This window comes from Cibotium barometz, chromosome 19 (assembly GCF_041138505.1).
Source record: "Cibotium barometz isolate CiBa-2024 chromosome 19, ASM4113850v1, whole genome shotgun sequence".
Classification (NCBI taxonomy): Eukaryota; Viridiplantae; Streptophyta; class Polypodiopsida; order Cyatheales; family Cibotiaceae; genus Cibotium; species Cibotium barometz.
This window is the reverse complement of record NC_141064.1, coordinates 41,306,154-41,320,137: the sequence shown is the minus strand read 5'-3', so window position 1 is coordinate 41,320,137 and position 13,984 is coordinate 41,306,154. Positions and strand designations below refer to the sequence as shown.

General features: G+C 42.0%; 1 protein-coding gene across 3 annotated transcripts; it reads left to right on the top strand.

Annotated features, from left to right (window-relative positions):
• The first annotated feature begins 1,844 nt into the window (after positions 1 to 1,844).
• On the top strand, positions 1,845 to 13,672 carry LOC147628601 (boron transporter 1-like). Of its 3 annotated transcripts, none has more exons than XM_086813799.1 (13): positions 1,881 to 1,979; positions 3,185 to 3,281; positions 3,441 to 3,523; positions 4,962 to 5,100; positions 5,251 to 5,389; positions 5,508 to 5,673; positions 9,582 to 9,748; positions 9,945 to 10,118; positions 10,199 to 10,294; positions 10,602 to 10,739; positions 11,618 to 11,937; positions 12,221 to 12,491; positions 13,005 to 13,672. In XM_086813799.1, the coding sequence occupies exons 1-13, from the start codon at positions 1,970 to 1,972 to the stop codon at positions 13,224 to 13,226; spliced, it is 2,022 nt and encodes a 673-aa protein (XP_086669925.1). In that variant the 5' UTR covers positions 1,881 to 1,969; the 3' UTR covers positions 13,227 to 13,672. The 3 variants fall into 3 exon arrangements, with proteins under 3 accessions (XP_086669926.1, XP_086669925.1, XP_086669924.1); XM_086813798.1 differs by having other exon boundaries at positions 4,908 to 5,100; XM_086813800.1 differs by lacking the exons at positions 3,185 to 3,281; positions 3,441 to 3,523 and having other exon boundaries at positions 1,845 to 1,979; positions 4,908 to 5,100.
• Positions 13,673 to 13,984: the final 312 nt, after the last annotated feature.

The following is a 13,984-nucleotide window of genomic DNA, read 5'->3' as shown; positions in this document are numbered from 1 at the left end:
TATATTCATGAAGTCCTAGACTTTGTTTATTTGACATTAAGCACAAGGTAAGATCACTTAATTTATTCCAACACTGTTCGAGCGAGTAAGATAGCAAAGTGGCTTATAGTAGGTCAGGTGGGTGAAGCCATGTTAACCTATAGAGTGGTTAACACCAAGATCAAGCAACACTTATTTTGGCAAAGGCTAAGGTAAGATATTGACTTGAACAGAAGAGAAAGAGAAGCTCACTTATTACATAACAAAGTGAAAGAGAGGAGAAAGAAGAAGCTTACACTAACATAAAAAGAAAATGATAAAGAAGAGAAGAGAACGAAGAAGCTTACCCTAGCATAAAAAGATAATGATTAAAGAGGAGAAACAAGAATCTCACCTTTGCTTAGATGGAAAAATCACATAAATTTCACCTTGCCTTCATAAGAAGCTCCCAAAAGCAGGTTGTTGTGCTTTGTGGCCAAGATAAGATGCTCTATGTTTTCTTTAAAATAAAAGCTTCCTAAAGCATGAAGGAGGGAGTGGGATAATTTTTCCTAAACATGCTTTTTTTACTGCTATTTAGCAGCAAAATAGTATCAAAAAAAATTCTTACAAAACTTTGCTTCTTATAAGCCCTTTTCTTGTCTTATTAGCATGAAAGGTGCTTTATCCTTATTCGCTATCTTGTCCCTCTTCATATTTAGTTTGAGCTATTGGAGCTCTCCTTTAGAAATTTAAGTTGTTATGTTTATTACATTGGAGTTGGGGTGGTGACCCCCTTGAACAATTGAGAGTCCTAACTTATGTTGTTTATGAGATGGTGATGGTTGCCTCATAAAGGAGGTGCTCCACCACTAAGAGAGGCACTCCTTAGTTGATAATTACCTCATAAAGGAGGTGCTCCACTACCAAGAGATGCACTCCTTAGTTGATAGCTACCTCATAAAGGAGGTGCTCCAACATCGAGACAAAAACCTCCACACACATTGAGGAAGGCATCAACACCTTGTCATCTTAGTTTTCTTTCATTAAGAAAAAACAATTATATTGTTTTTGATTGGGTTTCAAAGGCCATATTGGACCTCAATAAACTCCTTAGTTGATAACTGCCTCATAAAGGAGGTGTTCCAACATCGAGAGGCACTTCTCCACACACATTGAGGAAGGCATCAACACCTTGTCATCTTAGTTTTCTTTCATTAAGAAAAAACAATTATATTTTATTTGATTGGGTTTCAAAGGCCATATTGGACCTCAATAAATGTTAATACTCTCTCTCTCTCTCTCTCTCTCTCTCTCTCTCTCTCACACACACACACACAGTCACCCCAGTCACCCCCCCCCCCCAACACACACACACACACTTTGGGTTTAAGTCCCTCCCTTAGGCTTTGATGTTGCCATGTGGATAATAGAGTATGCTAGCTTGGGCATGCTATTAAAAGAAATGATCTCATCGCATGTCATTGTTCTTATTTTACTTGTTAAAGGCACTTTTTTAATTTTGAATGTAACCTTAAACATGAAGCTCCTTAAGTTAGTGTTGGGAAAACCTTTTTGGAAATGCAAGTTGGTGACTAATGTGCTTGTGCCATAATTTGTATGTAGATGGGTGATTAGAGACAAGAGTGTGTCCCTTGGAAAATCTTGAGTGAATTTGGTGTTAGTAGAACTAATCCCTTTGTAAAGTTTCTTAGTCAAATTATATTAGTGAAATGTCATTTAAACTGTATTAGTGAAATGTCATTTAAGACTATTATTTATATATTCACATTAAAAATATCATAGAATTGAAAGGGATGGTGGGATTGGGGGGGTTATAGGTGGGGGGGAATAAGGAAAACTTTTTTCAAATGATTAAAAATCATCTTTCTCGTACCCGAAGTACATTGTAGGTAGCCAAGAGAGAATATATGTGGGTTGCAGTGGGGGACTTGTTTTACTGTAGCCATTCACCATTCAGTTGTCTCCTTGCGTCCACAACAGCATCTCCATGCACAATGGTAAGTGCTGCTCACCGCCATGGTTTCCCCACTTGGACTTTTTTTTATATTTCATGTCATCCTTTTCCTTCTTTGATTCCTTACACCAAGTCTTGCATTGCTATGGTTTAATTGTCGTGTTCACAACGCTCTGCAATACCATGGATTCATCAATGGGTTGCTTGAGTTGATTTTTCTTCTTGATAGTGAGAGGGCATGCCTTTCCATCACCCCAGTAGTCAGAGAGCATGCTATATGATATTCTTATTAATGCCCATATCCTAGCTGTTTGTTTAGAAACAAGTGTTACCCTAGTACTGTGATAGCGTGCTAGATTACATTGTAAATTGCCCAGTTATGTATAAGCCAATGCCAACCAATATTAATTTTATATGAGCCTGAGATATCTTAATAGAGAAGGCATGCTTAAGCAAATTTTCCATCAAGCCCAGCTGTGTGTATGTATAGAGATGGCATATTCAATGAATTTTCTCATTAATCCTTGCTCTAATACAGCATGTTTCAATGAATTTCCCAGAAGCCTAGCTGTATGTATGCATTCATGCACGTACATATGTATGTATCTAGAGATGGCAAGGTTCAAATGAATCTTTCGCTCCTGGGATTGGTCATCAGCTAGTTGTGTTTGCATGAGTTGAATTGTTAACCTAATAATGAGATATCAATCTGCCATCATTAATGGGCTGCTCATTGCATAGCTGCTTGCATGAGCCATTGTCATCCTAGTAGCGAGATGGCATATTTGAACTAATCTCAGCATCAAGCCTCATGTTTAGACTAATCTCAGCATCAACCTTCATGGTTGGACTAATCTCAGCTTTAACTCTCTGTCTAATGCTCTAGATGAAAACATCATGTATCTTTAAAGCCCTCGAATCAATCTCAAAACAACATGCTTGATGTCAAGGTCTCATCCTTCTCAAAGCTAAATGCTACACTAACATCATTATAGTTATACATCAAGCCCTCTCCCATAAAAGGAAACCTTGCATTACACAAAGCCAGCATACAGCTAACCTCAAAGAGATGCGGTCAGTTTGTGATTCTGGCCAATGTCTATACTCACATCAAGCAATGCCATTAGAGCTTCATAGTACCTTGTAAAAATGCCCGAGAGTCTATGAAAGCCCACATATTTGAAATTATCGTTGAAGCCCCGTATTGAGAGTTGCTCAAATCCTCTTTTAATTTGTTGAACATGGAAGACACTTGTATCCCTTTTGATGGGATTAAGAAGGACATTAAAGGAAGGAGCAAATGCTATAGACAGGATTGGACCAGCGGCTTTAGCTCCGGTTTCAGGTTATTATTCTTACCCTCCTAGGAGTCATGGCCCAATGTAAGGTGAATCTTTTATCGGACAACTTACATAGGCCTCTAGCTATGTAAGGTAAATCTTTTTGCTGCACATTGATGATGGATTTCCTCAAATATTGTGGACTGACTTATGCTCAAATCCAGGATTTTTGCCCCAACAACATACATATTCTTTGCATCTGCCATTCCAGTCATTTCATTTGGAGAGCAGCTCGATCGAGACACAAGTAAAGCCTGAAACCTAGCACTCATTGCAATATCTACACGAGGCTTTTCCCAAACATGCATCTCAGACACAGTGCAATCTGCATGCATAAGTGCATAATCCCTTGCAAAGTTACTTGCATGCCCATTGTGGGGAATTTATACCCACTTAAATGACACTTCTCAAGAACCTTGCATCATTTGTGAGTTGCTTATACCACCTTGTAGGGGACACATCTTGGACACACCGTTCATCTGAATGCATGTGTGCATGAGCCCTTGAACAATGTCCTTCCATCCCCAGCATCTTGTGTGGGGTGCTTCTTACATCCTCTTAGCCAATGCATACCTAAAAATTTGTACTTGTTTGTGCATCATTTGTGGGCACTGGGTGCTTATACTGTCTCGTATGACATACACCTCAGACACAGTGCCATGCGTGTAGGCCTGCTTGTATACTTATCATGTTTGGGACGCTTACACTCTCTTAAACAACACACACCTCAATATTTTTTACTTGTTTGTGCGTCATCTATGTAGTATGGTTGCTTATACCATCTTGTATGACACACATCGCCAAGGTTTTTTTTTCATGTGTGCATTAATATAGGTACTATCTTGTACAAGCATGTGCTTGAGCCCTTGTATACCTATCATGTGCATACATCTCGTATGACATGCACCTCAGACAAGGATCAACCCTCAACCATGCTTTTACGGCATGCTCTTCCTTTCCACAGTGCCATGCATGTAGACCTGCTTGCATACTGATCATGTTTGGGACGCTTACACCCTCTTAAACAACACAACCTCAATATTTTTTACTTGTTTGTGCATCATCTATGTAGGATGGCTGCTTATACCGTCTTGTATGACACATATTGTCAAGGTTTTTTACACATGTGCATTAATATAGGTACCATCTTGTACAAGCATGTGCTTGAGCCCTTGTATACCCATCACGTGCGGGATGTTTATACCCTCTTAAACTACACAACTCAATATTTTTACTTTTATGTGGTGTTTATACCATCTTGTAGAACACACACCTCAGACTGTGTATCATGTGGGGGTCATTATGCCATCTTGTAGGACACACACCTCAGATACAGTGCAACATGTGGGGTGTTTATACCATCTTGGAGTTCACACACAGTGACATTTGTATGCATGAAACCCACCTCAAAACTTGTACTTGTATGTACATCATGTACGGGTGCTTATACCATCGTATACGACACACATCTTAGACACAGTGCCATTTGTATGGATGTGTGGATGAGCCCTTGAAAAATGCCCTTGTAAGTCATCATGTGTGGGGTGCTGAAAATCTCTTAAACGACAGACACACATAAATTTTTCACTTGTATGTGCATTATATGTGGGTGCGTGTTGATTTCTTGACAGATGGAATCTTGACCGCCGTTCAAACATTGGCATCCACTGCATTTTGTGGGATAGTACATTCTATCATTGGAGGCCAGCCATTGTTGGTTCTCGGTGTGGCAGAGCCAACTGTCATCATGTATACATTCATGTATAGCTTTGTCAAGGACAGGAGTGATATTGGCCCAAGGCTATATTTAGCCTGGACTGCATGGTATACTCCCTTTAAGCTCTTTATAAATTGAAGATTTTTGACATTCTTGATGTATTTATGGAATGCTGCCCCCTATGATACCATGTGGTGGTTATGTTGAGCACATATTACACTCTTTTCTTACCTATCACGATGAATGATGGACTTCAGGGTTTGCGTTTGGACATCAATATTACTTTTCTTAATGGCCATACTTGGTGCTTGTTCCATCATAAACCAGTTCACGCGTGTAGCAGGAGAGCTTTTTGGCTTGCTAATAGCCATGTTGTTCATGCAGCAAGCCATAAAGGTAATTGATTTCTTGCATACATAAATTGACTGCTATTGAATTCATGTCTCAACACATATGCCATTTTTTTTTGTGGTCTTTGGAACTGCTGGTTGTGCTCACCCTAAGAGAGTTCCAGGGTGTGGTAGAAGAGTTTCGAATTCCCAAACTGGCTAATCAATCACTCGAAGAGTACGAGCTTGCATGGCGCGTTGCTAATGGCATGTTTGGCTTGGTGCTCTCTTTTGGACTGCTTTGGACAGCCCTGAAGAGCAGAAAGGCTCGATCGTGGCGGTATGGCACAGGTAACCTTTTGTATAAAAAGTTAAACTGCATGAGCAGTTGACTGTTGTTTTTTCTATTATATGAATGCCTTAATAGACATGCGTGGGTGTTTTGTGTGTGTTGTGTGTGTGTGTGTGTGTGTGTGTGTGTGAGAGAGAGAGAGAGAGAGAGAGAGAGAGAGAGGAAAGAAAGAAAGATACACTAACATCTTCAAAAGACCCAAAGGGTCTCTGAGACCAAAGAGGCAGTACAATGTATCCATGATAAATACTGAACCATGGAAACGAAAAGAAAAATTGCTAGCTACATAAGCTAAAGTATCCATGTGATGCTACATAATGACAATATGTGATCATACACTGATACCATCCTCCTCCAGAATAGAACACAAAGCAGCCATAGCATCTCCCCTCTGTGTTGGGAGCTCGCCATATCGTCAAAAGATACCTTGGATTCCAGTAGAGGAATGAGGCTTGTGAGGTCGGGGGCATCTGGCTCCTGGAAGAAATCGTGCAGGCTCACTAGTGACACTCCATGTACGTGGAGCCAGAGGAGCATGCGTTCGTGTAGGCCCTCCATCATGCGTTCATGTAGGCCCTCCTGGACCTGGCTGGTCATGCTTCTTTTGTCAGGCCACTATAGTCGGTGGCTGTGACCCAAAGAAATCTGTGATGGAGGTTTGGGAGGTGCCTCGTAGCTCTATCTCTTGGAGTGCTGCCGTAGCAATACCTCTCTGTGACAACAAAGCTCCAGTAAATACATGCCTACACATCTCTGGTCCTCATACCGCATCGCCCGTGAGAGGGGGCTGAATCTATCGTGGAAGAGACAATGAAATCTCCCTCGGATGGTGGGCATTGGAACAAATAGTGCACCTCGTCCTCCACTTCACGAGTGGTGCATACTGTGCATATACATGCATCTCATGGGATGCCCTCGGCTCTACCAGATTCAACCCTGAGACGATGAGAAGATTGTCACATGCAAAGCATCTGGACATTCTTAATCCCCAGTTTTAGGCTGTGATAACAGCCCAGTTTAAGGGTAGGTATTTTACCAAAGGCAGCTAGAAGGAGCTGGAGGGCATTTCCAGGCAGTTTGGCATTATACTGGATTTTATGCCCGTCCTTTGCTGGTGGCCGACTGCGAGCCGACTGTATATAGGGGTATTTAGGGAGCCTATAAAAAGGCTACTTCATTCCCTTTTGTAATCATCAGATCCCAAGTTTGTTACCTTTTTGGAGGCCATGTCGGCTAGGATCTATGTACATATTGATACATATATGTGGAAAACCCCTTTTCAACAACATCTCTCTCTCTCTTCTCTCTGTTCATCTCTGCATTTTGCACAGTTCTTATATAGGAAGTTCTTCACCATGTGACGTCTGTATCAGAGCTTGGATGATCCCGAGGTATCATCACTGCATATCTCCCACCGGTGTGGACCAAGTGGTGGCATGGATGATCCCAAAGGTGATGAATTGGTGCATGATTGGGAAAATGCACAGTACCAGCAGGGAGAGAAGAGAGAGAGAGATGGCTGGAAATTCAGTATATTTCTGATGGTACAAAAAGGTACCTACATCTACAGCCCTTGGCTGCCTTCTTGAAAAGGTGAACATCACCAAAACATTCCTAGACTAGGGACCCAACTCCTAAAGAGTTGAATGCCTCCTACAATGAGCAAACTGCCTATTTATAGGCTCTTGGATACAATGAGAACTGGCCGACTACTGGTTGGCCAGCAGTCGTGGTATTTATTCCATAAAAATGCAGCGTTTTCTGATCTGGTCCAGCCCGCCTCTGATCTGGTCCAGCCAACCACCTTTGCAAGCAGCTGACAGCATAACCACATCCTTCCATGCCCTGCTGCAAGTCCACCCAAACTGCACCTTGTGCCCCAACTTCTGGTTCTTATACTCTTTTTCTGGCTGCCTCTTCTGGACTAGCATATGAGAATGTCCATGGCATTTTATGCACATGACATCTCCCTCTGCTAAACTTGATGACGGGATTCCAACTTTTTCCTTGGATGACTGTCATCATCCCACTCTATTCCCGGAGTCCCTGTGTCATCCATCCAACTCTAGCAACCCTTTTCACTGAAAACCCGCCCCGGTCTCCAAAACCACTCTAACTCTGAATAAAATCTATGCATCTGTTCCCTCCAGTCCCCAATCCATTCTTGCCTTGACTTTGAACACCGTCTTGGTCTTCATTCCTGAGACATGTGTCTAGCACTCTCACATCACCCCTTGGAGGATAATCCTCCCTTGGGACCGTTGCCCGAGAACCTATCTGGCTCACAGGACTGCCATCCCCTCTGGCTTTGTGGAACACCACCAACAAACCTCCTGGGAGCTCTTCCCGATTTTGTGTTCCTTGCCTTGGGCTTCGTATTCGTGTACTTTCCTGTACCTTGGACTTGTACACCATCATATGGGACTGAATCAGTGTTAAGCTTTGCTGAGCCTGATGCTCTGATACCAATGTAACACGCGGAAGCTCTGGGGGTCTTCTTTCAGCCCTAAACACCACTAAAAACATGCTGATGCATAACGCATACAGAAGGGAGAGAAGAGAGAGAGATGGCTGGAAATTCAGTATATTTCTGATGGTACAAAAAGGTACCTACATCTACAGCCCTTAGCTGCCTTCTTGAAAAGGTGAACATCACCAAAACATTCCTAGACTAGGGACCCAACTCCTAAAGAGTTGAATGCCTCCTACAATGAGCAAACTGCCTATTTATAGGCTCTTGGACACCATGAGAACTGGCTGACTTTGCTGGTCGGCCAGCAGTCGTGGTATGTATTCCATAAAAATGCAGCGTTTTCTGATCTGGTCCAGCCTGCCTCTGATCTGGGCCAGCCGACCACCTTTGCAAGCAGCCAACAGCACAACCACATCCTTCCATGCCCTGCTGCAAGTCCACCCTTGACCAAACTGCACCTTGTGCCCCAACTTCTGGTTCTTATACTCTTTTTCTGGCTGCCTCTTTTGGACTAGCATCTGAGAATGTCCATGGCATTTTATGCACATGACAGGAGGAAAAAGGGGTTGCAGGCTTTCATGAAGGGATCAAGCTCAAGGAGGGGACAAGAAGAAGAGTGCCTCAAGTTTTGGGCACAAGACGCCAAGGATGGAGTCCACGTGTAGTTAAGGGGATGATGTCAGTCATCCAAGATCAGTTGGATTCTTCTCATCAAGCTTTGCAGGAGGAGATGTCACATGCACAGCATGTGGACATACTTAATCCCAAGTTTTAGGCTGTGTTAGGTACCTTTTGGGGCAGTAAGCAGCCTAGTTTAAAGCTAGGTATTTTACCCAAGGCAGTCTGAAGGAGCTGGAGGGCATATCCAGGCAGTTTGGCATTATATTGCATTTTATGCTCGTCATATGCTAGTATTTAGGGAGCCTATAAAAAGGATAGTTCATTCCCTTTTGTAATCATCTGATCTGAGGTTTGTGGGACAGGTCATAGGCATAGGTGTAACCTTTTTGGAGGTCATGTTGGCTAGGATCTATGTACATATTAATACATTTATACAGAAAACTTTGTTACAACAACATCTCTCTCTCTTCTCTCTGCTCATCTCTGTGTTTTTCACAGTTCTTAATATAGGCAATTCTTCCGCATGTGACAATGATACCCTCAGCTGGCCAATTGCTATGCGCATGGCATGTGCAATGTGCATCTGTAAGTACCCTGGGTCCTCAATGAATCTATCCTATGAAAGTCTCAAAAAATGCTTCGTGTAAAACTGAGGTTTCATGGTGAGTGCTGGAGAGAGAGAGAGAGAGAGAGAGAGAGAGTCTTGATAGGCGATATGCATTTTATTATGTAGATTTCTGTCCATGATGTTTTTGGGCTTTTTGTTCACTTAGCATCGTATTACAAAGCTCACTTTGTGAAAAATCTTACCAGGTAGGTTGAGAGGGTTTGTAGCAGACTATGGTGTACCGTTGATGGTCCTTGTGTGGACAGCATTATCATATTCGGCCTTAAGAAACGTCCCAGCCGGGATTCCTAGGCGGCTTTTCAGTCCGAACCCATGGTCACATGGCGCTTCAAGAAATTGGACTGTTATACAGGTGCCTGAACATCACTTTTTGTATATTCATCAATCATGAATCATCATCTACATTTTTACAATTTTTATGTGCAGATAATGAATTGGGAATGGGTGATGGTACAGTTTTGTTTGAGGTTGTAAGAACAATTTTACACCTTTTGAATCATAAGAGTAAGGATTCAGAAGTTTTATGCACCAGTTCTTTGATGTTATAGGAGATGACTCAAGTTCCGGTCATTTACATCTTTGGTGCCCTTATTCCGGCCACAATGATAGCTGTTCTTTACTATTTCGATCATAGTATTGCATCTCAGCTGGCTCAGCAGAAAGAATTCAACTTGAGAAGACCGTCAGCATTTCACTATGATTTATTTCTTCTCGGTATCCTGGTATTTCCTTGCTTCCATACAAGAACCTGACTTTGATGGGTTATATCCAAAAACAGGATGATGTATGATTCTTGTGACAGGTCATGGCCTGTGGGCTACTTGGAATACCTCCTTCAAATGGTGTTATACCCCAGTCACCAATGCACACAAAAAGCTTGGCAACATTGAAACACCAGGTTAAAAACCTCCTCAACCTTCTGTAAAAAACCCTAGCCATGATTGCACACAAAAGGTTCTCTTGTCAGCTATGTTTTCAGGGCTCATGTATATATACATATATAGATGGATGGTTGTATGGATGTGTGCAAGTGTTTATGTATGGATGGATGCATGCATGCATGTGTATGTATGTATGTATATATGTATGTATTATAATGTATGCTATGTATGCATGCATTGAGGGGGCTCGTGTGTATGGGATCCTTTCTTATGAAGATTTTTTTTTCACTTTAAATATTTAAAAAAATACACTTTATTTTGTAGCTTGTCCGCAAGAAGCTGGTGAAGACTGCGAGAAAAAGCATTGACCATAACTCAACACTGGCTGAGCTTTATGAGAGCATGAAAGAAGCCTTCAAGCAGACAGGAACTCCACTGGTCCTTCAAACACCATCTTTCCGGGTATGTAAGCTTTTCAGAGGCAAACTCGTCATTCTATTTTGTACTCAATACAAGAGGGGGGCTCTGCTGGTCGTGGGTAGGTCAAGAACCCAAGGAAGGTGCTTGAGAGAGCTCCTGTGGGACGAGTGAAAGTTTCTGCCTCCCTTTTCACAAGAGGTGGATTAATCCACATTATAAATATTTTTGCAGCCTTATACATGGAAATATGGTGGGCCAAGTGGTTAAGCTGTGAGTATATATTACTGGATCTTGGCTGGTGCAATGCCTGCTCTTCATCCGGCCTTTTTTTAAATCCTTCTATTAGTTAAAAATCAAACAGCCATAGGTTAAATATGCATGCTTCGAACCCTCTAAAGAGGCAAAGTAGGAACTTGAGAGGAATTAAGGAGGGGGGGAGGGGGATTTGGGGCACTGAGTCGATGGCGAGGATGATCTGCTCTCGGTTCCATATCCCAGCAAGGCATCTGTCCTGTGTCTCTCGGGGGAGTCTTCTGAAGTTGGCCCTCCCTCCCAAACATTGAGTGGGTCCTCTTATGAGGGCTCCCCATGCTTTTCATCTGGCTTGTCCATACATGACAGGTTTATGCTTATTTGTGTCGGGGATTGGGCATCAGTGATGGGCCTATGCTGAGTAAGTCCCCGGACCTTGTGAAATTGAATGCAACAAACAACTGCTTATTGTGAATCAAATTTTTCCACAAAGGTGGTCTGTGGGGGATGATGTCCAGGAGGATGCTTGTGAATCCTCCCTTAATGATGTGAAGAACTGCAGATATGTACTTCATGTTTGTCATTTTTCCATTTGATGCCTCTTTCAAAAGCTGTTTAAAATAACCAAAGATTGTTTAGAAATCTGCTGATACATTTTTTATGCCCAGGTATTGAAAGATTTGAAAGTTAGCACACTGCAGCTGGCTGCAAGCAGTGGTTGCCTTCACACTCCCGTCGATGCTAGTGTTTTCGATCCTGATAAGGACATTGATGATCTGCTACCTGTGGAGGTGAAAGAGCAGCGTCTAAGCAACTTTATGCAGTCATTAATGGTAGGAGGGTGTGTTGGAGCAATGCCCGTGTTGAAGAAGATCCCTACATCTGTTCTGTGGGGGTATTTCGCCTACATGGCAATAGACAGCCTGCCTGGAAACCAGTTCTGGGAAAGGATACTTCTTCTTTTCACTCCACCCAGTCGTCGATACAAGTACAGATTACTTGCAACTCATCTTAATCTAGTTTTACAATTCAATCCATTTTTTCCTGGAAAGTTATTGGTGTTGGGCTTGCTTGTGGCATTTTTGCTCCTCGTTGACAACAAAAATATTTTCGTGTCCTTGTGTCGTAGTTTGTTCACTGTGTTTTAATCTGGTATCACTCTTTTGAATCCAGTTTAATAAAGTAAAATTGTTGTTCTCATTTTATCATGAAATAATTCATTGATTTAGCTTGGAACTAATACTATAACTTGGCTTTGCTTATCTGCACAGGGTGCTTGAGCAGTCGCATGCTTCATTTGTGGAGGCAGTGCCGTTCAAAATCATCAGCATTTTCACCATCTTTCAGCTTGTATATCTGGCCGCCTGTTTTGGCATCACTTGGATCCCTCTGGCTGGGGTACTATTCCCGCTCTTGATCATGCTGCTGGTTCCTGTCAGGAGGTATGCTTTGCCCAAGTTTTTCAAAGCTGCACACCTACAAGAGCTCGATCGTGCAGAGTATGAAGAATCTGCTGCCATGACACATGATATGGCTATCAGGGTATGCAGAATCTAATCCTACTATAGCATATACATGTGCATGTGCTTATGCATGCACATATTTATATGCATACACGTAATACATATTACATAATACACACATACGTGCACGCGCGCACGCACACGCATGCACGTGCACACATACACGTGTGCTCACACACATTTTTTTTATAGTAAAAACCAGTGTTCTATTACCAAGAAACAATATACATGGGGAGATCAATAGCCTCCAGCTGTCAACAGTCATGCAGGGACTGGCGAAGATTGGCATGAAAGAAAGCATCCAAAGAAGGCTGTCGAAACATAATTTGGTTCCTAGCCTTCCAAATAGTCGCATGCTCACATACGCACACACACTTGCACACATGCACATGCTCACGCACGCACGCTTGCACACACGCACGCACACGCACGCATGCACACATGGGCGCGCGCGCACACACATATACATATGTACACATACATGTACGTATTCAAATATATTCTATTTTTAATGTGTTCATGATTTATTTAGGAGGCTGATGAAAGTGGACTTGGAAGCACAATTGGGTTGGATGAGGAGTACGACGAGGGCGAAGTATTTGATGAGATCATTACAAGCAGTAGAGGTGAAGTCCGGCATCGTCATAGCTCTGCTATTCCAGAAGCAGCAGATCAACATGGCGACCACGAGTTAGTATTGCAATATGTGATGCAGCCCCTGCAAGGACCTCTCTCACACCTGCCGCCTCAATGAATGCTAATCTTCACATAAGGGAACACTAATACTTATTGCCATATGTGTACCTACTTGGGAAGGCTATGGATATGCACACATCAATACAAGAAGCATAACATTGTGGCTTCAAGGTATCATTGATGCTTCTGGTCTCATGTTTGGGGCTGTAATTGTGAATAAAATGGGCGAAGGCTCCTCAAAAGGTGTTTGCTGAAACAGTTTACTGACCAAAAGGCTTCCAATTTTTGGTGGAATTCCGCTTGGCATGCAATGCTGATGGCCTTCATGGTCACTAGTTGTGGAAGGTTCAATCACAGCCACAGAGTCAGGTGGCTTTAGAAACAGATTACGCCAAATCAATGCTACTGAATAATGTTTTTAAAAAGCAATAGATTTTTGCACATCAGCATAAGTAGATTTTCAACTCTTAAATTAATAAAAATGTGCCCAATAGCTATTCACAACTAGCTCCAAATAAATATCTGATCTATGGTTGGATGTGGATGCTCCACTCTCTATGATGAACTACTTCTGATTTCAAAGAATGGTTTTAAGTTTGCTAGTGACATTAATCAACATCTATAATACCCATGGTTAATATACTAGGCGGCTTTGTCTTGTTGTCTTGATCTCGTGTAATTTCAAATGATAAAATGCTTCTCAATACAATTAACTTTTTCATTTTTAGCAATTACTAACCAAGGATTAATGTTCTCTCTTTAAAATCTAACAAGTACGGCCTATAATTAATGCTAACTCATTAAATCTAACAAGTT

Bases quoted from the DNA above. Each gene is read 5' to 3' on its own strand.
- LOC147628601 (XM_086813798.1), top strand. The intron at 5,101-5,250 runs GTATACTCCCTT...GATGGACTTCAG, and splicing joins TATTTAGCCTGGACTGCATG to GGTTTGCGTTTGGACATCAA. The intron at 12,492-13,004 runs GTATGCAGAATC...TGATTTATTTAG, and splicing joins CACATGATATGGCTATCAGG to GAGGCTGATGAAAGTGGACT.